General features: G+C 37.8%; 1 protein-coding gene across 1 annotated transcript; it reads left to right on the top strand.

The window, feature by feature from the left end:
* Window positions 1-1,215: 1,215 nt before the first annotated feature.
* On the top strand, window positions 1,216-17,433 carry LOC103058728 (cytochrome P450 2C8-like). Its single transcript, XM_088133713.1, has 8 exons — window positions 1,216-1,392; window positions 5,058-5,220; window positions 6,788-7,135; window positions 13,652-13,828; window positions 16,498-16,690; window positions 16,877-16,880; window positions 16,956-17,102; window positions 17,236-17,433. The coding sequence occupies exons 1-8, from the start codon at window positions 1,216-1,218 to the stop codon at window positions 17,431-17,433; spliced, it is 1,407 nt and encodes a 468-aa protein (XP_087989839.1).
* Window positions 17,434-24,848: the final 7,415 nt, after the last annotated feature.

Here is a 24,848-nt window from a genome sequence, read left to right as displayed (position 1 = left end):
CACATTCTTTATAATCTATGCATCTAAATAATGAAAGCTTATATGGAATGAATAGCTCAACTGATTTAGAGAAAAATGTTTAAGAATCAGGAAGTGTATGGAAAAACATAATATTTTGAAATTAGCTGTTAATCTGCAAATCTAGAAACATCAACAAAGTCTTACCAGTTTAAGCTGTAAAATCAGATAACTCAAGAGCCATGTTACAATTGGTCCTCGTTTACTTATCACTCATTCAGCCACTGTCAAACTTATGATGGTGCTGAATGAGTGGTACTTATGGTCTGTCCTCAAAGTAACAGCCGTCCCAGCATCCCTTGGTCATTTAATCACGTTTCAGGTGCTTGGCAACCGGCTCACACTTCCAACTGTCAGACTGTCCTGCAGTCATTTGATTGCGATTTAAGACCTTCGCAGCAGGCTTCCAATAAGCAAAGTCAGCAGAGAAGCTGGCAGTTAATGGCAAGTCGCAGTCACGAGAGGTCATCACTTAATAATCTGCTTGGTCCTCAACTGGGACTGGAACCAGAACTGCCATCACTAAGCAGTACGGTCACATGGTTTTTTGACTTATGACTGCAATGCTTAATGATGGAGTTTCCAGTCCCAGTTAGCATTGTTAAGCAAGGACTAGCTGTATCTGTGAATATATTCATTAACAATTCTTTTCCTTTCACTCCCACTCCTTTGACTTTCCCATTATTTCCTGAAACAACTTTTTGAAACTGAATCTAAAGTGTCCTGCATGGCCCCATTAGCTGCAATACTAAATTTCAAATGGCAGATCATGCACATTTAGACAGGGTCAAAGCACATGAATGTTCATAATTAACCAAGTTTACTCTGGCACTGAAAATTAATCCATAATAAATAAATCAATAACAGAGGAAGGTTGGAGGCAACCACAAATTTGCTTTAGGATGGGATTTCCAACCCTCTCTCTCAGGTTTGGGGATTTCTTCAGATCAAGCAGAATTAGACTGCATAGATGTTCATGAAGAGCTGACATTTCAGTCTCCAGAACCAAGAAATATAGACTAGAACAAATGAGTAACTCCCCTTGCTTAATCATAAGAAAGAGCACATAGAAAAGGAAGATTAGGAAGTTTATACACAGTCTGGAGACTGGATTTCTTTGAGCAAGTTTTCTCCCCCCATCCTTGCTCCCTTAAGCTGTAGATCAGATTTCTGACAAGCAGAAGACCACACAGAAGGATGGTGTTGGTTGGGGCAGCAGTTCTGATCCTTCTTGGTGTGCTCTTCTCTGTCGTCTTTGCGTCCTTTCAGATGTACAAGAAGACAGCGGAGCTGCCTCCAGGACCCACTCCGTGGCCTCTCCTGGGGAACTTATTTCAGAAGAATAGCCTGCCTTTGTACAAATCCTATTCCCAGGTAAGAACAGTTCTTGTTGTGCTGGTTCCTTGCCCTTTTCTGTGACACAAAGCGAACGCTCACTGCCTGGAAGGAAAGGATGGATTAGCAAGGACACAACGTAAGTTGTCCTCTACCTGGCCTTGTGTAGTTCTCCATTATTTCCCTACAGGAAAGACAGATGTCTGTAGTATTTTCCTGCCCTTAAATGTAAAAGAGAATTAATATATCGCTTTATTCTCCTATTTTTGCTATTTATTTTTCAGGAAGAAGTCTAAGGTTGGAACTGCCTTAGGGTAGCTTAGTCTAACACCAGAACACAGTACCTAATATCCATTGACTTTTCCTTGGAGTGCATTTGGATGCATTTGGATGCATCTAGGATGCATTTGGGGACAAAATGCACATGAGCATGGTAATATATTTTATGGTCCTTGCTACTATATTTTGCACCTTTTAGCTAAAATTAAATAAAATTCAGTAGAGAACATTATAGGTGCATAATAACTAGTAGGTGATACACAGCCTTTCCAGTTCACGCAGCACTTTTTTTTTTTTTTTGGCTTCCTGGCAATCCTAGCTGTTATCTCCCACTACGACCCACCCAAGTCCCAAGGAATCTTCTCCAGGTGCGGACCTTTCCTGAAGACCCATCCATTTTGGAAGCTTAATTCTGCGCCAAACAGGATATCCCGCTTTCCTCCTGGTTTCCCAACATCTTACTATTGGAGGAAAATCTGATAGGAAAGCCAGCAAACAGCCTGATTCCTAAGGGGCTAGCCCTCCATGGACAGGTGTTCATTGCTGAGGTGCCCCCTCTTACGGTGTGGAAGGTTTCCATAGACAAGCCTGGAGCAAGGGAACCTCCAATACACATGTGCAGACAAATATGCCTTCTGTAGAGTAACCGCATTCTCTCGGTGGGCCTGGGGGAATTTTCCTCTCCTTAAAAGGCAGCTGTTTCTCTTCCTTCTTTCCTTTCCCACTTAATCTAATTGGCAACTGCTTTTGTTCCAGCCCTGCCAGGGCAAAGTACGTACAGTAAGTCTTCAGCAGCTTTACTAGTCTGCAGCACCAACACTTTTGCGGTGTTACATAAAAACAGGTTAACACACTCTCGAAAGCATAGCATTGCTAAAACTCCTCCTCTTTGCACAACCAGGTTCAAATGCAGTTAGAAAAGAAAAGCCTACGTTATTCCTGCTCCTTTGAGATTGGTTCATTAAAAACAAATGCCCATTCACCAGGAAGGTTAACAGTATGTCTGTGCTGATTAAGTAAGAGAAGAATGTCCTCTTTAGCAGAGGGAGAGGGAGAGAGGGGAGCCAGTGCATCATATTTTCAGTTACCACCCTGCCAGAAATCAGCTTGCTGTAAGCCAAAGGAAGGTGAGCGTATTTGCCGTCTGTAAGAGCTGAAAACCTGGAATCTCCTACAAAGCCCTCCATAATGAGAAGAAAGAAAGGTTTTGCAGATCGGCCTTTTTGATGAAGGCTATTAAATATATAAGGTCACTACAAGTGTAATTATCTTTCCAAATGACTACCATCATCATACTATATCTTTCTATAATCTGTTTTATTGTTTTAGGCTAGAATTACGCTATGTGCTCATAACTGGATCCCAATCGGTTCTCACCCTGAAATGGATGGATCTGTTGTTATCTGGGCTGCTCTTTTATGTCTGATGTTTTTGTTTCTTCGTCTTTCACTGTTAGCCACCCAGAGTCATTGACCTGAGATGGGCAGCCATATAAATTGGAGAAATAAGTAAATAAAGCTGCTGAAGCAAATCAAGATGTCAATAGATGCTGAAATTGTAAATATTGCCAGTGGGTAGCAAAAGACAAATCTTATTTATCCTTTAACATAGAAAATGTCAAAAACTTACCGTTATTATCCAACAGTTGCTTTAAGGTAAAAATCCAGGTCTTTTATACAACAGTTTTTATTTTTAAAAATGTTATTAATTTCAAAGTCTGGATAAAGCCCTAGCATCAATAGGCATCAGAAAAAGGGTAGGTCAAAATGCAATTTTACAGAAGTAGTACACTACAGTTTTTGAATTGATTTAACAGTGGCAGGAGATACATGTATAGTATATTTTGATTCCAGAATAGTCCAAGTAATTAAAGGTGCTCCTATTTTTGATCCAGAAAACTAGGACTTTATCGCATGACCAACACATATGAAAGAAAGACTCCTTCTGTGAACATCCTCTCCAGCATTCAGGAGACTCATGGTGATATATGTGTGGCAATCTAAGTGGGATTAAGGGCCAGTGGTGCACAGTCATTTATTGAAGCTCTTGCACAGAAGCTGAGGTGAATCCACCTGGTTTTCTGTATGCCTGCCATTTTGCCTTCTCTACAGCTTTGCCAAAACCAGTATCCCAAGCTTCCTTTAAGCTGAGGGGCAGGTGTCCTATTTCTGCTAGCAATAATATCCCAGTACCAGTTTTTGACATTCTGTCTTTTGATTGTTTCAAATAGTTAAGCATTAATTTTTCAAAAGTGGTATAAGGGAAAATTGCAGAAGCTCTGACATCTTTCTTACTAAATAATAATTTCAGTTGATACAAAAAAAGACAAAAGCTAACCTGTTCTTTATTGAGAGGTTCCATGTTACTATAAAATCATACCATAGCCTCATCTGTTTAAATTTACAAGAAACCCAGTTTGTGTCAGCGTGGTTACATCAAAAATACTGGGAAAATGGTGAAAGATCTCGCCAAATCCTGGCAAATCTCTTGAAGCGGGGGAAAAAAAAATTGGGGCAGTCATTAGAAATTAGAATAAGATATACAGTTCCAAAGGTACACATTTTGTATTTTTAATTTTTTACTGAGACTAGTTCAAAATTTTTACCACTATGCTACACTATTTCTCTGTAACTTCTCTAAGTTATCCATCAAATTAAAAACAAAAACAAAACAAATCAACCCCCCCCCCGGTAGTTTACACTGGTAATGTTAATATTCTTCTCTGATGTTTTGTCTAATTATGGAGAAATCACTCCATTCCAATCTCCCATCAAACTCCAATTTTCATAGGAAAGGCTTGTCAATTACTTCATAAGTCATTTCAAAAAGTTCCTTCATCTTCATTTGGGGTATAAATTCCCAGTACCGTAGTTTTAGCCCCATGTAATTCAACTTCCACCCCAACAAATCTACCATGTTTGTCAGTCAATACAAGTTCTGGTTTTAGTTGGAAGTTAATGTATAAAAGACTCCATTTATATATTTTTAGGTCCAGCTGATATAAATTCTTCACCCAAATTTTTGAGGTCAGATGCTTTTTGCCCTTTTTTCTAAGATGAGTGTCTTGTTGGCAAATTATATCTTGTTTTAATTTTTTAAGTAGTTAGTTTTTTCTTTTTTAAGGAGCATTTGCTCCATTTGTATTCCACCTTAAACATTTATAAATCATATTTAGGCTAGTAATTTAGAAAAGACAATGCCTGCAGCACCTAATTCAAAATCATCTTTACAGAATCCTTTTGCATCTGTTGGATTTTGGAACAGTCTCCAATATAGCTTCCATTTGAATCTCTTCCAATTCTCCTTTACATTTTTCCCAAAATTCTCTAGCCTTTTGAAAAGAGTTGAAATCTTTGCTGTTTAAAAGCAAAAAATCACACATAATTGTGGGCTAATTCATCAGGCTTTCTTATTTCTGCCTTCAGCTCAATGAGAAGTATGGCCCCGTCTTTACTGTGTGGATGGGACCAAAACTTCTGGTTGTGCTCTGTGGATATGAGGTGGTGAAAGATGCTCTGGTGGATCACGCAGAAGAGTTTGGAGGGCGTCCTGACGTCCCCTTTGATGAGAGAGTAACAAGGGGGCAAGGTAGACTCTCTTAGCTTCCCTCATTTGCTTTGCCGATGTTTTCACTTCTAGATGTGATGTATCTTGCATGAACCATGGGACACAATCAAGAACCTTGGAACTGAAGTATGGAGCATGGAGAAGAAGCCTCCATCTTTTCCTTTCCTTGCCACAATCCCCACAACAGCTACTATGAGAATCCCAAAAGAAGCTCCCATTGACACCATCTCTTTGGATGCAAACTGAACTTTCAGAGAGATGATTTTAAAAACAAAATACACCCCTAGAAGAGAAAAGTGCAGCCAAGGTCCCAAGGCAATTCAGCCAGTGCTTTCCATAACAGCACAAATAAACAGCAAGTGGCAACAGCTGGCTGACCTTGTCTGGGCTTGAAGTTAAGCATAGTTGGGTCTGATTGTTACTTGGATGGGAGACTTCCAGCGGATGCCAGGAATGTAGAATAGATGGGGAAATTAAAATATATCCCAGGGGAAAAAACATTTTTGGATGGATGGATAGAGTTCTGTGACCAGACGAGAAACATACCTATGAACAACATATGAAGACTCTTTCCTTCTTCTATCGTCTATCTATCTTAGTGGTCCATATAGGCTCACAGATGCCAAGATGTAATCAATCTCTAACACTTCAGTCTTCAGATAAAAGAGGAGGGATGGAGAGAAAACAAAATCAAGAATGCTAATTTCCCTAAAAACAAAACTTATTCTCAGAGAAACACACAGGATAATTTTGCCACCATAATAATTGCCACGCTGAGTCTAATCTTTATTTTCTTATTTACTTTGGTGGCAATATTAAGAAAAAAAACTGAAAACTTTTCTCTCTTCTTCCAGATCATGAAATTACTGAAAGAAGTGTCTCATTTCTCCACCAGACACAGTATATTAACCTTCTAACCCAGCAGTGGCCAACAATGTGGAGTAGAAGTAAGGAACAAGGAAGAAGATGATCTCATGTGTACTTCTTCAAGGTTGCATTTCTTTGCCTAGGCTGCCTGGGAATGTCAGCACTTCTCTCCCAGCAGCAAGACAAACTCTTGCAGAACACGGATGTGACCTTTCCTCCCTTCCTTCATAGAATAATGTGGTTGGAAGGATCCACTTAAGCCATGGGGTCCAACATCCTGCTTGCGCTGGAGTCCAAATTCAATCACTAACACAGCTGCCCAGCTGTTCTTTGAACAGGTCTAGACAGGGTGTGCATTCTTCAAACATGATTTGGGAAAAGGGCTTCAGACCTCACTGATGGCAGCAATCTGGCTTCTTTCAGGCTTTCAGGTAAGTCTGCAAAAGGGGCTGCTGCTTTTACAGCCCAGTTCCCATGAATGAATGGATGCCTTAAAGCAGGAGCAGCAACAGCAGGAGCAGTTGTTTCCAGGCTCTCATGGAAGCCAAAAAAAAAAAAGTGAATTATTAAATGAATAGAGCACTTCCTCTGAGACATTTTTGAAGTGGGTAGAGCCTTCCTATCCAGTGAAGAATAAATCCTTACCTTGCGTGATAATACTTTTTTGCAGAAGGAAGAGTTATTGTATGGTGTTGAGTGTCAATCTGCCTCTCCGCTTAAGTTTGCTTTCTGAATATGAGATTTGGCCCCATCCAGTTCACCTCCTTCTTTGCAGGAATTCTTAGCAAGAATGAGGCCAAATGGAGGGAGCTGCGCCGGTTCACCCTTTCTACCCTGAGGAACTTTGGGATGGGAAAGACGGCCATGTCCACAAGGGTGCAGAAGGAAGCTGTATGCTTGGCAGAGGAAATGGCTACCAGACAAGGTCCTCTTTGGTCCAGCTTATTCCAGAGAAAGCCAAAAGAAAAGTGGCTGCTGGGGCTGTTGTCAGAGTTGGGATGGACTCTTATACGGAAAGCGATTCAATTTGTCCTTCTCAAGGGATGCAGCGTGAAGAGAAAGGGGAACAGTATTGCACCATAGAGCTGAGAAATTCTATTTCCTTCTATTTTTTCTGGCATGGGACAACTATCAGATATCAGTTTGCAGCTGAAAGATTAGTGTTTTAAGTAAATCCCCCCTCCCATGATCTTTGATGCAATCATTACACTGATAGCATCCATAAAACTCAGCAAAGATACTTTGATTCATCCACATGCTAAGCCTACCCACAATCGGTGGCTTAACAGATATCAGTCAAGGCCTCTTGCCCCATTATGTCACAAACTCCGCCCCTTGCATGCATGCAGGCCACATCACAACTTATATACAAATGGGACAGTGCTTGTGTTCCAGTGAAGTGATGCTGTTTCCAGTGGCCTTCTGCCCCCCTTCTCCTCCCACCCCCATCTTTGCCACTGAGTGGGTTCACACATCATCATGAGAGTCTTCAGGTATTTTGGGGGGACAGAGGAAAAGTCCAGTACTGCAAATTTCATTCATCTTTTTCTCAATCTTGAGATGAAATCTGAGAAAACATATATCCTTATTGTCAGATCTTAATCATTTGGTTCTATCACCTTTGCAGGGCAGCCTTTTGACCCAAAAGGGATCTGCATTAATGCAGCTTCTAACGTGATCTGCTCTGTCATTTTTGGTAACCAATTTGATTATGGTGATCTGACTTTCCTGTGTACAGCACCTGTACACTTTTGCAAAGGAGATGGGCTATTTTCATAGTTTCTTAGGATTGGTAAGTTAGTCTTATTCTTAACCCTCCCCCAACAGCTTTTGTGAATACAAGAGGGCGACGGAGAAAATTCTGAAAAGAGGACATATAATTAAGGAATCTCCCATGTTGAGATGAGGTTAATGCTGCAACTCTACATTGTTATGAGATCATGTAGAAATAGCTAACATTACAGAATTCTGAGTAGTGGAATAGAAAATGTGAGCAGACACAAGGAAAGGGGCAGGATATTCGAGGCAGACCTATGCAAATCAGTCCCAAAATGATTCAGAAAGGAGATATTAGTGCCATAATCTGATCTGATTTAGTGCAATGAGACAGAATGAGAAAAATATTCTTTTGGAGCTAATCTAAGATGAATTTGATAAAATATGGGCCGCAAGTTAAAACAGATGAATGTGTGTTAAAGATGGTAGACAGGGTTTAATATTTTTAGATCCCCTCATTCTTTTGAATTCCATATTTATTACACAGAAGTGGATGCAATGGAAATGAATTCCCCACACCCTTCTTATTGCTAAGAGACTAATCTTTCCAAATTTATTGGAAATATAAAATTATGGCTCCAATTACTAAGTGGTTCAAAGACCTGATGTTACTTGTAACTTATGAACAAACTGTTTATTAATGTAGACTAGTATGCACAGTTACAATTAAATATGTTCATCCATGTAATGAAAGGCATGTGTGAGAAGGATCCTGGAATGGAAGATTGAGGCTATCAGGAGGGAGGGAGTGCATTCCAGGAGAGCCACAGGGCAAGCGCTTTCTCAGCCCACAGCAGGACCATGAGAAGAAGAAGAATCTTAGGCTAGCCCCTCCCTAGAATCTCATGGGGTATATTCACTAGTTGCTTTAGCATAGATTTAGTCTGGTGAGATTCTATCTTTAGGGTGTAAGCTAATAAAGAACTGGACTGGACTGGACTGTCAGGTTCAGCCCAAGAAACTCAGCAGGACAATTCAGGTATAGTTCAGTTACTTTATTAGCTTACACCTACTAGACAGAATCTTGCCAAACTAACTCTAACCCCCAACAACAGCAACTAAACACTGCATTCCTTAGGGTAGTGCCAGTCTTATCCTCTTAGTTTTCACATGCTCAGGCTGCAGGCTGAGGAGATCCTTGAGATTCCTCTCTGACTCCCTATGACCTTGGACCTCCTCACTCATGTCTTCCATCACATGGACTGCCTCATTGTTGTTCTTGGGCTGGACCTGACAATCCATTACTGAAATTATTTAAAAATCCAGAATCCAGATATAGATATAGATATATAGATGTTCTTTTACTCTTTTACTCTTTTTTCTTTTTCTACTTTTTATTATGTTTTCTTTCTTATGTTTAATTAAATAAATAAAAGAAGAAAGGGAGGGAGGAAACAAAGATTAGGGAGATCCAAATTCAAGTCTGCCCTCAGCCATGGAAGCTTATGGCCAACCACAATCAACTGGAGCTAACTTCAAGGTTGCTAGGAAAATGGAGGAGACAATGCTAGAGGAAAGGTTGGCAATAAAACTAGAGAATAAATAAATATTCAGTTAGTTGTGTCACCCATCAGCACCTTCAGATATTTGAACAATGTTCTTATTACTACCACATATTCTTACAGCATAATTACAACTATAGCTTCAGATATTTAATTGGCAGAAAAAGCTGTTTTTTAATTTTCCGAGACCAGAAATGGCAGCATGTCATACATTATACAAAAGACGTATAATCTCAGCCAGAGATTCTTATTTAGCCCTTGTATGGCATGTCAGAAGTGTACTCCTAAAAGTTGGGTGCTTAGGACACAAAACTAAATTTAATTGAATATGTGTGTGTGTGTGTCTGAAAGTAATGAAATTTCACCTTCTTGAAAATATATTGGAGAGATTTACTTCTTTTACCAATTAAGCCAAAGACAAAGCCATCTGACACTGCTTCAGAGCATGCATGATGCCTTCTGGTCCAGATATCACAGAAAAGTAGAGCTAGATGTCATCACTGCTGTATTAACATCTTTTCCAAAAACTGCACTAGGGACAAAGTCAGACAGAAGCTGCACTAGGCACAAAATCACAAACCCTGACTTCATTTCATATTTATTTATTTATTTATTTATTTATTTCTTCAATTTATATGGCTGCCCATCTCAGGTTAATGACTCTGGGTGGCTAACAGTGAAAGACAAAAAAAACAAAAATATCACACATAAAAGAGCAGCCCAGATAAGAATAGATCCATCCATTTCAGGGTGAAATGCATCAACATTTCTTAAGGAGACACAGTAGGTGTGAGGAAACAGCTGAGCAACATTTTAGTTGTCCAACAAAGGGCCCAATGCTTAAGGATCTCCTGGTCTTTCCTTCCTGGATACGCAGGGGCAACTCTCAGTGTGACCTAAATTCCAGTGTTGTGGATTCTTTGTAACACTCTGTGTTAGAGCACTTCACAATGGACTTAACTCAGTTGCAACATAATGCCAGAATTGCTGGCAGGCTTTCACATTCTCTATGGATGCAAGGAGAAATTTCAGTGCGGTTAGATAGAAATACTGTTACTGATCAGAAGGAGAAATGTAAGCTTGTAGGTAGAGTTGAGAGAGGGGGTGACAGAGGAAGAGACTGACCCAAAGGAAGTGGCTTTCATAGCCCCCCTTTCTTAAAGTTATATATTTTAGCCAACACCTCCAGGGTTCACCTGGGCACACCACTGGATGGCTGGAACCTTCCCCAAAGAAACGGTTTGACTTCAAAAGGCATTATAGGTCAGCACTGAGGTTTTATTTAGACTGCTGATTAAAAAAAAATTGAAATGCCAAGCCAGTTGTGTTAGTAGGAATGGCATAGAAAAGGTAACAATCCATTGCACAAGAGAGAGCAAAGGGAAGACTTGTTGCCACATCGCAGAAGTTGAGAGCTGAGGAAATGAGCAAAACTTGTCATCAAGGCATGTTAGCCTTGACTCCTGGCCCTATTATCTGCAGCCTTGCTTGGCAATGCACATTAGGCAAACCCTAAACAAACAAAGCAATACTCATTTGCAGATAATGTTAGTTCATAGGCTTAATCCTTCATTGGAAAGCAGGGTGCATTTTGGAAGACGAGTATTTTGCTAGCCTTTTCACCCATCCCTTTATTCTGCTGCAATTGAAACCACTCAAGCAAATAACATTTTAAAAACATTTTAGAGTAAACTTTGGGTGGGGAGCAATCATACTGTTATTTTTGCCGCTCCCTCAGAAACTAGCAGTTTAGGACTTATCTAAATGTGATACGCCAAGTTTTGTTATAATGCCCTTAGTACAAAGATGCCTGGTTATAGCTAATAAGCTGCTAACTCCCCGTCTAGTCAGGTTTTCAGGCCACCAAGATTCATGCTATTATCAGCTATTATTGTCCGACCAATGTGATTTACTTCTTAATGAGGCTAAGTTTTGCTTTACTATATATAAAATATGTCCTACTTTGACCATGTCAACATTATAATTATTTAGTCTATTTTATTATTATGTATTATAATATATCATTATAAAATATATATTATATATTATAATGATTTTATTTGCTGACTCTGATTTTATTTACTGTCGTCTTCCTTTCTGAATTAATCAGTGATTGTAATAAAGTTGATGGACTGATTGATAACGACTATGTTGCAACTGTTCCTTCTATGCTATTTAACCCCACAATGGTGTGGTCATTTCCTTCCAAGTTGGCACTGCTCTTACCTCTTTAACCAGTCCTTTCTTATGGATTACGATCTGATCTATGAGAGCCAATGCCCTTGTCTCTTCTTCAACCTTCTGGAAAATGAAGCAGACATCCAGAGTACTAAGGAATTTGGGGGGGCAGGCAATTTGGGCCAAGTTAGTTGTCCAGCAGATGTCTGTGTAGTGGAAGGCTCCCATTTTTACAACATAGCAACCAATGTTGTAAAGGGCCATCATATACCATTCCCTTTTCCCTGTGCATTTTCCCTTCCTTATCTCTCCTACTGCCGTACATACATGGGAATTTCAGAGCCCACAAACTCCCAGATGCGTTTCCTTTCTGCTGAAAATCACCTTTCACCTTCCTCCCTGTTATGCTCCACACGCACCTCCTGTTCCCCTCCCATTCCCAATTTAGCAAACGCACCCAGCATCACACATGCTTTCCAAGAACAAAAGGAGTGCTTCCCTTGCAGTACCCCATGTTAGCTGCCACACCTACATCACAGTGTTGTGGCTGTGAGGGACAATAGTAGGAGGGAGTGCTACACATGCCAACTAAATGAAAAATGGGAGTTCCTAAATGAAAGATGGGAGATGAATAACAATAAGTGAGTACAGAATAGTTATTGCAGCTCAGCCATCAAGGAATTAAAGGTCATTTGGGTCTGGGCCTCGCAGAGGCTGAGCTCTGAGCCTTCTCCTTGCCTCACCCTCTATGTTAGTTGCCACCCTCTCTCCAGACACCCTGCAGGGCTCAGAGGCATTTATGTCCTTTAAAGCTTGTCCTCCTGGCTAGATTGTGGCAGAGAGAAGCGAGCAAGCCCATTTCCTCTGACCATGTGCAATGCTGAGTGGCCTTGCCTCCAATGATGCAATGCGAGCGAGCTGCCATCAGATCTTGGGCATCAGATCTCTCACCTCTGAAGTGCAAAGCAAGGCTGCAACTCAGCCCATGAGCTGGACTGCAGGACTTCACTGGGCCTAGGAATCATAAGCCAGAGTCTACTGGTCCAGGGAAGTTTAGAGTCAAAAATTTAGTTGGAAGGGTGATTTATCAGATCTCCTTTAAATCAAATCAAAGATCTGCACAGTCCTATTGCCCATTCTTGTTGGACAGTGCCTCCTATTCCTGCCTACAACATTGTGAACAGTTACACCATTACCCATTAGCCAAGTTCATTGAAAAATTCCTCTCTGAATTTTTGAGTATCTAAGGCTGTACAATATAATATATGTTACAGATCTATGATGCTTTCCCCAAATTAATGGATTACTTTCCTGGGAAACACACCAAGATTTTTTCTGATTCTGAAAAAGTCTGTGATTTTATCCGTGAGAAGGTGGAGTTCCAGAAGAGGACATAGGATCCTCAGAACCCCCGTGACTATATTGATTGCTTCCTTATCAAGTCAGAGAAGGTAGGTGTATTAAATGTTTTTATTTTTTGTGCAACTCCCAAATATCAGGAGTAGTCCCAACAAGAAACCAATTCTTCAACTTCTCTCTTCATTCTTGGACAACCTCTATTTGTCCAGTTTTTGATACATATTTTCTTTGTATTTGCAGTTGCTGCCACTACACTAGTTTCCCAATATTTAGTTCAATATTTTTCCCAACAAACCAAAATAAAATGTATGGCTGATATCTTTATATTCACTCTCCCTCTCACTCTCTCCCTCTCTCCCTCTCTCCCTCCCCCCTCTCTCTTTTAGAGGTCTTCTACCGAGAAGATCAAGAATAGTTTTTTGGAATGATCATATACAAACAATTTTCATAAGAATTAGATCTCAAATGTAACCTCTAAGCTTCTATGTTTAGACAACTGAGTTTTCTGAACATACACCATCAGAACTACTTTAGCCTAGCTATGAATAATAATCATAGATAAGCCAGAGTTCTTCCTTTTTTCTCCAACAATCAGTGTGGTAAATATTCAGTTGGTGGTCAGATCATGATCTGGACTAGCTGTTTTTGCATCAGAATTAAATGCCAACAAAGACATACCACAGGACTCAAGAATTTTTCTATATATTCCAAAATTATTCTGAGTGAATTCAACTTTCTTTAGTTTGAAGAAGTATCATAAAATACCTCAGTTTCAAGTAGAATTTTCCTTCTTCTCTTTTTCCTTCCTCAGAATTCCTCAGAAGATTTTTATACCATTGAAGATCTTGTCATGTCTGTCTATGTACTCTTTTTTGCTGGGTCTACAACAACAAGCCAAACCTTGCTCTACAGCTTTCTGGCAATGGCTAAATTCCCACATATTCAAGGTACAGATATACCCATGGAAACAGCAAAGGCAATTATGAATACCATTATTAATCTCCCAATAAAGACAGAACAGTTATTGCATTTGCAGACAGCCATCCCGTGGTGCTGTGTCAAGTGGAGAAGGGAGGGATATGGAGCCACCTTTACAAGGCTGCAGTAAGGAATACTCTAGTCATTTGGTCGATAAAGTCACTTGGATTTTTTCTGAGTTAGACTCTGGCCTTGATGCAGGTCCCATTTGCTGAATCTGAGTGTGGCTTTGTTATCTGGGCAGAATTGGATCCTTTTGTCCAGAGGAATTCAGGGTTCTTGGAGCAGTGAACTTGGCTGTGTTAGACCCATGTTCCTCCTGGTTACCTAAGGTTTCTTGGGAGATGACATGTGGTTGGGTCTCAGCAGTGGTGAATGCATCCATGAGAAATGAGATGGTCTTGCTGATGCTGTCATTCTGGATGGGGTTGGGCAGAATTGGTGTGCAACTTGGGTGTCCTCCTGGATTCATGGCTCTTGTTTGAGGAGCAAATGGCAGATGTGATCAGAAGGGCTTTTACAAATCTTTGTGTTGTGTGCCAGTTGCACCCCTTCCTGAACCAAGCAAACAATCACTCATGCTTTAGTCACCTTCTTTATGGACTACTCCAGTGTGTTCTACATGGAGCTGCCCTTAAGGAATATCCAGAAGCTGAAACTGTCAGAATGCGGCAGTGGGAGTAGTTATGGGGGTATTTTGATATGCCCATGTTATACCTTTGCTTTGCGAGCTGTACTGGCTCCCAGTAGGCTTCTGGGTACAATTCAAGGTGCTGGTTGTCACCCATAAAACCTATATGGCTTTCTCCAATTATCTCCCCATCCCATCAGATATGGCAAGAGGTGCATGCCCTGAGTCCTACTGATTAGAGAATGTCACCTTGCAGTACCCAGGAAGTGCGCTTTCTGTCACAGTAGCTGCTCTCTGGAACACCACACCACCCAACATTAGCTTAGCCCCTACCCTGTTGGCCTTTTGGAGAACCTTTAAGACCTGGCTATTTCACAAGCCATGGGTATTGGAGGGTTAGTTGAGACCAGGTGGATTGGTTGCTGGTTTCCTCAGATGCCATATTAGTTTTATTTTTCTCTTCAGTTATTGTTTGGTTTGTATGGTTTTTAAATTTTGTAAGCTTCCCAGATGCAGGAGATCAAGGCTATCAGGAAGGAGGGGGTGCATTCCAGGAGGGGAAAGGCGGCAATAGGCAACACAGCAGGGGGAGCATGGGAAGTGAATGAGGTTCAGGACAGCCACTCCCTAGAATCTCACAGGGCATATCCACTAGTTGCTGTAGTGTAGATGTAGTTTGGCAAGATCCTGTCTATAAGGTGTAAGCTAATAAAGGGACTGGACTAGACTGGACTGGACTGTTTCATCATTGTTCTTGGGCTGGGCCTGACATCAGAGTTGCATTAGTGTGATTGGTGGTCATATAAACCAATGATATTAATAAAATAAAAAAACAAAGAGTCAAGCTCTGTTTATAGAAACTGCATTTATGCAATTGTCTTGGCAATGTCAAAAGTTTTGTTTGACACTTCCAGAATGTTATTCAATTTTCTAGTCTAGCCTACAGCCCTGGGAAATTCATGGATCCTCCACCAGATCTTCTAGAAAATGAGATTTCATAAGGCTTTTGAATCAGTCTAAGCTCCCTTTTATAAAGGATAGGACAAAGCAGACAACTGAATTAATTCACAATTGCTTTATGGAATTCTAGTATTAATTAAATATAAATTATTAGATTAATAATGCCAGGGCATTCAGATGGATGTGTGTACACATTTTTATTAGCAGATGCCTAGGCACCTAAAATTGGATAACTGGACCAAAATGAGACAATTAAACAATGGCTTCTTCAGAGGTGAAATCCTCAAGCCTGGGGTTCTCCAAAGACACAGGCATGTCATACTCTCATAAGAAAGGGGAGTTAAATCTAAGACTACTTTGGTTCAAGTTGCATCAAATGGAGTGTTGGCATAGTCCAACAGCAGCGCCATTTAAATGCCTCTGAATCATCTGTAAGAAGAGTCACAAATACAATATACTTTCCCAGAAGATGGCTCACTATTTCTGAAGATAAAAACATTGTCTAGTTATCACAATTTTCTAACTACTGTAGTAGAATATGTCCATGAAGTTCACTAGAGCCCTTTGAGGGAGACTGCTATGTGGTATGCAGTATACTTCTTGTTACAGCAAGTATGTAAAGAAGGCCCATATATTTACTGAAACCTTTGCCAATCCATTTTATTAAGTGACTCAAAATTTATTAAGCAATTTAAAATCCTCTTTAACCTGTATATAATTGGTTGTGAAAATACCTTTAAAGCCTTCTTCCAGATACTGCTTTCAAGAGTTGATATGGTTTCCATCGAGAAATGATTTCTGAGGAGAAAGAATCATTATTTTGCCTAGAACTGTCATCTTTGTATGCACTTTGAAAAAATATGCTTCTATCCAGAGAGAAAACTGATTGCAGGTACAAAAATATGAGAAAGAAAAAGTCTTTTGCTCTCAGTGAATAAGCAGGTTCAAACTTCCAGAATCATATATCTTTTATATATATATATATATATATATATATATATATATATATATATACACACACACACACACACACACACGAAATTACAGCTAAGGTGCAACAGGAGATTGATGAGGTGGTGGGTACAAACCGTACTCCAAACATGGAAGACCGTTTGAGGATGTCTTTCACTAATGCAGTTGTCCATGAGTTTCAACGTTATCAGAAAGGGATGCTTGAGAATTTTCCACGGGAAACAACTTGTGACACAAAATTCCGTGGTTACAACATTCCCAAGGTATGGTGATACAACTATTTATGAAGGTACTCTAGGGAAGAAAAGAAAGAATGACTTAGATCCTTCATATTTGAGGCAGCTTGAATAAAAGAGCAACTCAGAGAAATATATATTAAAAGAAATGACTACGCCTTCCCTCCATGTTCATGGAGGATTGGCAGAGTGGTACTCACTTATTGCTTTTATTTTAGGCAAGTGAGAACTGAAAGCTCTTTCTTCTCCGCATGAAGTAGTACCAACTAATCAGTCTGTTTCTTCCTTTCCCTCTAGTACATGGCTGTCGCTCCAGTGCTCACCTCTGTACATTTTGACCCTTTCCAGTGGGAGACTCCAGAGAGGTTCAACCCAGATCATTTTTTGGATGAAAAGGGCCAGTTCAGGAGAAGAGATGGTTTCATGCCATTCTCAGCAGGCAGAGTCCTCTGGAAGGCATTGGATGTGTTCTAAAGTAACATGCTTACTTATTCCATGCTATTCTTTTATCAGTGACAATTCCAGCAAGTATACTTCCCAAATAAGCTTTGTTTTCTTTTTTGCTATTGCAGGAAAGTGGGCCTGTCCAGGGGAGGCCCTGGCTCGGATGGAGCTCTTCCTGTTCTTCAGCACTCTGCTCCAGAAGTTCACCTTCCATCTTGTTGGGGAAATTAAAGGGAAGGATTTAATGTCTTTGTATTTGGACTTGAGAAATAAGGATCAATCCCCCCTTATAAAAGCCATTAAACGTTCAGTGGACACTTGTGTTCAATGATCAGGAGGAAGAAAGAAGAGAGATTGAAAATATAAGCATTAAGAAATTCATTCTACCTTTAATCACTTCAATGCAGCAGGTTTTTGAGAGCTTTTCTGGATATTAAGGAACATTAAGGATAACACATGTTCTAAACTACTTTTCCTTCCTACTTCTTACAATATTCTACATATGAGTAGTCTCCAGGTTAAGAATGCTCAGTTCACAGATGACCCATAGTTAAGAAAAAAGCCTATTGTAGCCAAATTTGAGTTAAATACACAATGGTTCAATATAAATACACAACAGTTTGAGTTAATTACACAATACTACTTATACAGTATATTCTAATAATACAGTTCTGAGTTACATACAAATTCAACTTAAGGACACATCTTGGGAACGGAACCTATTCTTAAATTGGAGACTAATTGAAGTCAATTGCTGATCACTGTTTTTTAAAGTTCATCTTGCATATTTTTCTGTAGCAATTTGTTGTTTTGCTGAGGTTACATTAGTAAAAGTAGTGTTTTAATAAAATGGCATGTTGTTATAAGTGATATGGGAAAGTCATGTTGGCTATCCACAGAACATACAATTTAGCATTCACAACAGTTTTCGATGGTACCTCTGTGCTGTGTTTTGGTTTGGGAGGAATTTCACTTACCTGGAGACAGAGATGCCTCAGGAGCCTCATTTAGTCTAGAGGATATAAACCTATCTATGTTTAGACCCTTTGAAATGGGAAATTCTCAATGCAGATTTACTGCAATGGAACACTATCTGCCCCTTGAGGATGTCCAGGATATGGGGTCTTCCTTGTACTAACTCGATGAACATGTCAGAAAAGAAATATGCCACCACTAACACCTTTTTAAAATAATATATTTTTATTATTTTAATTGCTAGAATAATCAGAAAAAGAAATCTTTTAGTTGGATGCATTGCCACTGAGTATTTTTAGGAACTCCAGCTTCTTTTTGTAATGACTCACAACCTTTAAAAATATCTTTAACAATCTTTGTGGGTCTCAGCGCAAGAAGCATTCTATAGACAAGAAATAATAGGCAAACAGAAATGGTTAACATGTCGTGAGATATAAGAATTCTGTCAAGGGGAATGCAAAATAAAATCAAGAGAACAACTGATGGCAGAAGGACATAGTTGTTAATGTTTTTCTTATTTACAGTTATCAGAAAGATTTAAAGTAGATAAAATAATTTATGGTATTGAACAGCGCGAGACTGACTTTGAAACAGAATTGTGTACAAATGATGAAGATATGATTGCTAAAATTTATAAACTTTTACTGAAATTTGAAACAGAAGAACAAGTTAAAGAATGCATGATAAAGTTTGATAAAAATTTTGGTTATAAGGTACAGATGGAACAAGGGGAAAATACTGAAAGGACTGAAATTTACACTATGTTATAATCTTAAAGAGAATTTTTATTGTCTGAAAAATAAAAAGCATTCTAGATAAAAATTCATCTTAATTACTGAAATTCTACCTAACAGTAACAATTGTAACTTATCCCATCTCAATAAATCTTTTTTGATATCATTCAAAACTTTGACATAAGTATTCTGATACAACATGCAATCCATATTAGTCAATGTAATCCCCAAGTATTTAATCTTTTTCTCAATTTTAAAACTAGACTTTTTCATCAGCGTTTCTTGATCAGGTATAGTCATATTTTTAACCAACATCTTTGTTTTTGTTTATTTACCTTAAATCTAGCTAGTATACTAAAATCTTTTAATTTCTTCATTAAGCATTCAATTCCATTTTGAGCTTCCTGTATAATCAAAACCGAATCATCTGCAAAAGCTCTTAATTTATAGACCTCTTTTTTGATTTGCAAGCCCTTTATATTCACATCTTGTCTAATATCTCTATTTAACACTTCCAAAACTAAAATAAAAAGTAAAGGGGACAAAGGACATCCTTGTCTTGTCCCCTTCTGTATCTCACAAGGTTTTATTAACTCATCATTAACAATAATATTTGCCTTTTGGGAAGTGTATATCAGTTTAATCCCTTGAAGGAAATTCTCACCAAAATCCATATCTTCCAATTTAAATTGTCAAAGGCTTTCTCTCCATCCAAAAAAATCAGTGATGCTTGTTTCTCATTGTGTTGCTGTAAATATCTACTATATCCAATACAATTTTTACATTGTCTCTCAGTTGCCTTTTAGGTAAAAAACCACACTGATCTTCATGTATAAAGTCCAATAAAATCTTCTTCAATCTCTCTGTTAATATTGATGTAAAAAGTTTACAATTATTATTTAACAAAGAAATTGATCTGTAATTCTTAGTTATAGTTGACTCTTGGCCTTACTTTGGCAATAATGCTACGTTAGCTTCTTTCCAGGTCTCTGGCATTGCAGAACACCCTAAAATAGAGTTCATCACCTGTTTGAGTGGCAATAATGGTTGATCTTCAAAACATTTGTAATAGAAGTTTGTTAAACCATCTGGTTCAGGGGCTTTCCCTATTTTAGCCTTTTTAATAGCTTCTAATATTTCAAAAGTAGTCACAGGACTCTTCATACTTTGTTTCTGAGATTGTGAGAGTTTTGGTAAATTCTGTTTCTTTAAATATTCATCAGTCTGTTCTGATGAAACATCTTGTCTTTTATACAAATTTGAAAAAAAATTATGGAAGGATTTCTGAATGCTTGCATTATCTGTAAGTGTAACATCTCCTTCTTGAATTTTTTTACCTAGAATGCTTTTTTTTTCTTTTGCAGACAATACCAGTATTGACACATGGTATACCATTTAAACAATGGCAAAAAGATATTTCTAAATTTGTATGGCAAGGTAAAAAACCAAGAAAAAAATATAAACTTTTACAAGATGTCAAAGAAAGAGGTGGGTTAGGTTTTCTGTATATAAGTGATACTTTGATGCTTGTTGTCTGGTATGGATGAAAAAGTGGGTGACTTTAAAAAGCAAGAGGATATTGGAGCTAGAAGGATCTGATTTAAGATTTGGATGGTGTGGATATTTATGGTATGACAAAGCAAAAGTTAATATTGATTTTAAGAATCATTTTATTAGATGTACCATACTGAGAGTCTGGAATAGATATACGTAAGATCGTCTCCAAAAATTCCTTCGTGGTTATCACCCCAAGAAGCTTCCTATAGAAGAGAAATGACACTTAAACAACCATGGCTGACATATTCAAATTTATTATAATTTTCTGAAGGAGAGCCTAATTTGAAGAAGAGAGAAGAATTAGAATTGGAAGGTTATATCTGTCAATGGCTTATTCATGCACAGCTGTTGGAAAGATTTAAACTGGACAAGAAAAGTTATGTCTTTACCTCTGAGAAAACTGAGTTTGAATATGCCTTATATACTAATGATGAACATATTATTGTTAAAATGTATACACTTTTGTTAAAGATGAATTTGGAAGATGAATATATCAAAGACTATATGTTTAAGTGGGCAAAAATCTTTGGTTATAATATAATGTTGATCAATGGGAAAATGTGTGGAACAAAGGTTTGAAGTTCACTCTTAATTTTAACTTAAAAGAAAATTTTTACAAAGTGATGTACCGTTGGTATTTGACATCAGATAAACTGTCTAAGATGTATAAAGGAATTTCAAATGTATGTTGGAAATGTAATCAGTATGAAGGTGCTTTTTATCATCTCTGGTGGATTTGTGAAAAACCAAGAAATACTGGGACATGATATGTCCTTTGATTCAAAAAATGTTAAACATGGATGTACAATTGAAACCAGAGACTTTTCTTCTAGATATGATGGATAAACAGATGGAAAGAAAATATGGAAATTTGTTTTTTTATATGATAACTGCAGCAAGACTTTTATATGCGCAAAAATGGAAGGACCTACAAATACCTACAGCTAAAGAATGGATATTGAAATTAATGGAATTGGTGGAGATGGCAAAACTGACTACTTTGATTAAAGAAAGGACATTGTCCAGCTTTGTTTCTACTTGGAAACCATTCTTGGACTTTTTACTTGATACTCAAAAAAATGAAATTTTGATTCTGGGATTTGATGACTCATTTATTCTATAACTATAGAAATATCTTGTATTAATCCTTTTATAGTTGATATAGGCTTATTTTGTAACCTTTTTAAATGTTACAGTAAAAGATTTTTAAATATTAGAGTAAGAAGTGAACGTATTTTATACTTATACCTGCATCAAAGAAAGTTGGAAGTTACTTTCTTCTTTTTGTACTTTTTTTGCTCTTGTTATTTCTTTTCTTTTCTGTCTGATTTTTCTATGTTTTATTCTATTCTGAAACTCAATAAAAATTATTTGACAAAAAAAGAGAGAATTTTTATAAAATGATGTACTGTTTATATATTGCATCAGAAAAATTATCTAGAATGTATAAAGGTACTTCAAATTTATGTTGGAAATTCTTTTTTATAATAATTTGTATTAGTGTTTTAAAATACAAGGATAAAAAACTAATACAAACAGAGAACATTATAGAGTAAAGAAAAAAAGAGAACTGCAAAGAAGAAAAAGAAAAGAAAAGAAAAGGAAGATATATAAAAGGTGACTCCCCCCTCCCTCCAGACAACTATCAACAGTTTCAATAATTTAACACCTTCTCTAGTATTTCATTAAAAAGTTCTCTTCTTCCCATATCTAATCTCTTATCAATAATCAAATTGTAAAAACTCATCTTTGAATCCTAATCAGCAAAATTCCATTTAGGGCTATCAGAAATAATAACATATGTATTTTAACCTTAACCAAAAAAATCCATTTTATGTCCAATTTATCACTTTATCTAAAAAATAAAGCCAAAAAAAAAAAAAATCTGTCCCCAGTTATATGCAAATCCTAAAAATCTCGTCCTTCAGTCCTGGTCAAAAAGAAATCCTATGGGTAACTATCAGAAATCACAACCTATATATTAACCATAGTCAAATAGATTCACTTTATAAACTTTCTTTTTACTTCTAAAAAGTTTAATATTTAATCCTGACAAATAATATCCCAAAAATTGATTCCTTATCATTTTCTCTTTGTTTTCTTTCAGGAACAGCTTCAATAGTTCCTCTTTGTCTCTTCCAGGAACAGCTTAATTGGTTTAATACATCCCTTTTGTAAATCCAAAATAAAAAGGCTTTCCAAATCACTCTTGTGTTTTATTATTTGTATGTCTCCTTTAATTACCAGCTGATTTCATCTGTAAATCCATTTTAGCATCTTTTTCCATTTTCAGATCCACAGCATTTTTTTCCAAAACACTTTTATAATCCAGCATTTTTTAAAATTCCAAATTCACATTCAAATCAGCCTCAATCTCTGTCCTCTCCAGTGAAATCTGTTGTTCTTCTATATCCTCTATTAGTGTCAGACAGTTTTTAAAAGAAGTTTCTGAGTACATTGCTCCCAAACCAGCTTAATATCTTCTATAGTCAAATAGTATTGTTCCATTGTATTAATGGGTCTCTTTCCCTTTAAATGTAATTGGTTGTTCTCTCTGGTTCTCTTAGTCAAGTCCCCTTATCATCTGTTCCCCCACCCCACCCCAAACTTTCCTTTGGGAGGATTTCTTACAATTAGTTTCAAAATCTTCATATATATATATGTATGTATGTATGTATCTGTATGTGTATACACACACACACACACACACACACACACACACATACATACCCCATAGCAAATATTCTTTCAAGTCCATCTAGCCCTTTGACTTTTCAAACCCTTTTGCCTTTCAAAAAGTAAATCTTTTCTTCTTAATCCATAAACTTACATGTAGCTTCTTTCATCCAAGGTAGAAGACGTTCCTCCCGGTGTAATAAAACTCGCCCCTTGGAATGTTCTTAACTTCTAAGTAATCCATAAAAAGCAATTTCCTAAAATAATTAAGAGAAGAAGAAGGTGAACCCAGTGTCTCTTTAAAAGGCACTGAACCACGGCTTACACAGGATGTCTTCCCAGAACCCTCAGACCTGCTGGAATCCCTATTTTATGATCTCTTTGCAGGGAGATTCTGTATGGAGCAAACTTGTGGGCCATCCTTGTCCTCTCCTTAATCCGGAGAAGTGTTCTGAGGAGCCGATCCCTTCACGTGTCATATACTCTTTATTTTCTTCTGCATCTCTCTTAATATTTATTCAATAAAATAGTTTTTGTTAGTGACCATGGTTTGAGTCTATTTTCTTTGAATCCCTAAACCTACTGGCTACTGGCAGGCCATGGTACCAACCCAGCGGTCAAATTTAATGCAGAATTTTTAAGAATGAGCTGTGTTTTGTATATACCATATTTTTCCAACAATAAGACGCCCCCATGTACAAGATGACCCCCACTTTTCCAACCCAAAATTAAGAAATCAATATTTTAAAGATAGTGCAGAACACATTTTTATTTAGTAATTAGGTAACATTGACCTGATACACTCGGTGGGAGGAGGTCCAAACCGTCTTTCTGCAGCTCTATTTCCAGGCTCTTTTGCTTAACTGATTACATTCAAGCACGAGTGAAACTGCAGATAGCTTGTCTCTGCAAACAACCTTCCTCTAATTGGTTTGTTCAGCATCAGCTGACGCCAGTTACATCAGGCTCGTGATTGGAGGAAGTCTGTTTGGGAGACAACCTATTTCACTTGTGATTGGAGGCTAGCAATAGGAGGAAGCCTCTCTGCAGAAACAAAGTATGGGCAGTTTTGCAACTGCGCAATTCTCAGCTGACTTCCTTGAATAAGACGCCCTTCAATTTTTAGGGTAAGGATTTTAGAAAAATGTATCGTCTTATAGTCGGAAAAATACGCCATTATGTTTTTGTCCTTTTCATTTTATTTCTCTTTTTTCTAATATTCTTCTCCATTTTTTTAAAAAAAAGATATATATTAAAGCCTGTACAGTATAGTTTCCATTATACTGTTCTTTCCCCAAAATAACGGAATTCTTTCCTGAGCAACATAGCAAGATTTTAGCTAATTCTGAAAAACTGTGTGACTTTATCTGTGAGGAAGTGGAACTCCACCAGAAGATCCTCAGAACCCCTGTGACTACAGTATATGGACTATTCCCTTAGTGGGTCCAGGAAGATAGGCTTGTACACAGGGGATTTGTTACTAGGATTTGGTTGCATGATATTCAAAATATCAGGAAGATCCTGAATTTGAAATAATATTTCTATTTACTTTCACCCCTATCCCAAACTTTTGCATATGCTTATTTTTTGGCTGTGGTGGCAGCTGCTAAAGAAAATAATCCATGCCATGATTTCCTGAGTAAGCTGAGCTCGATGAGAACTTTACTCAGTTCTTTAGCACACCAACTTAAGTAAAACGGTTTAAATGATAGTTTGAAACGTCCTTGAAATAGAAGTATCTTAATTAAGCATTTTTTAAAAAATTGGCATGTGTATAGATAATCTGTTCTTTCATGCTGGGTCT

Source organism: Python bivittatus, unplaced genomic scaffold (assembly GCF_059951505.1).
Source record: "Python bivittatus isolate LINGU-HERP-01145 unplaced genomic scaffold, Pbiv_v1 ctg000080_np1212, whole genome shotgun sequence".
NCBI classification, from domain to species: Eukaryota; Metazoa; Chordata; class Lepidosauria; order Squamata; family Pythonidae; genus Python; species Python bivittatus.
The sequence above is the reverse complement of the archived record's forward strand: the minus strand, read 5'-3'. Positions and strand labels throughout refer to the sequence as shown.

Bases quoted from the DNA above. Each gene is read 5' to 3' on its own strand.
- LOC103058728 (XM_088133713.1), top strand. From the start codon at position 1,216: ATGGTGTTGGTTGGGGCAGCAGTTCTGATCCTTCTTGGTGTGCTCTTC. The intron at 5,221-6,787 runs GTAGACTCTCTT...TCTCCGCTTAAG, and splicing joins GAGAGTAACAAGGGGGCAAG to TTTGCTTTCTGAATATGAGA. The intron at 13,829-16,497 runs GTACAGATATAC...ACGAAATTACAG, and splicing joins TAAATTCCCACATATTCAAG to CTAAGGTGCAACAGGAGATT.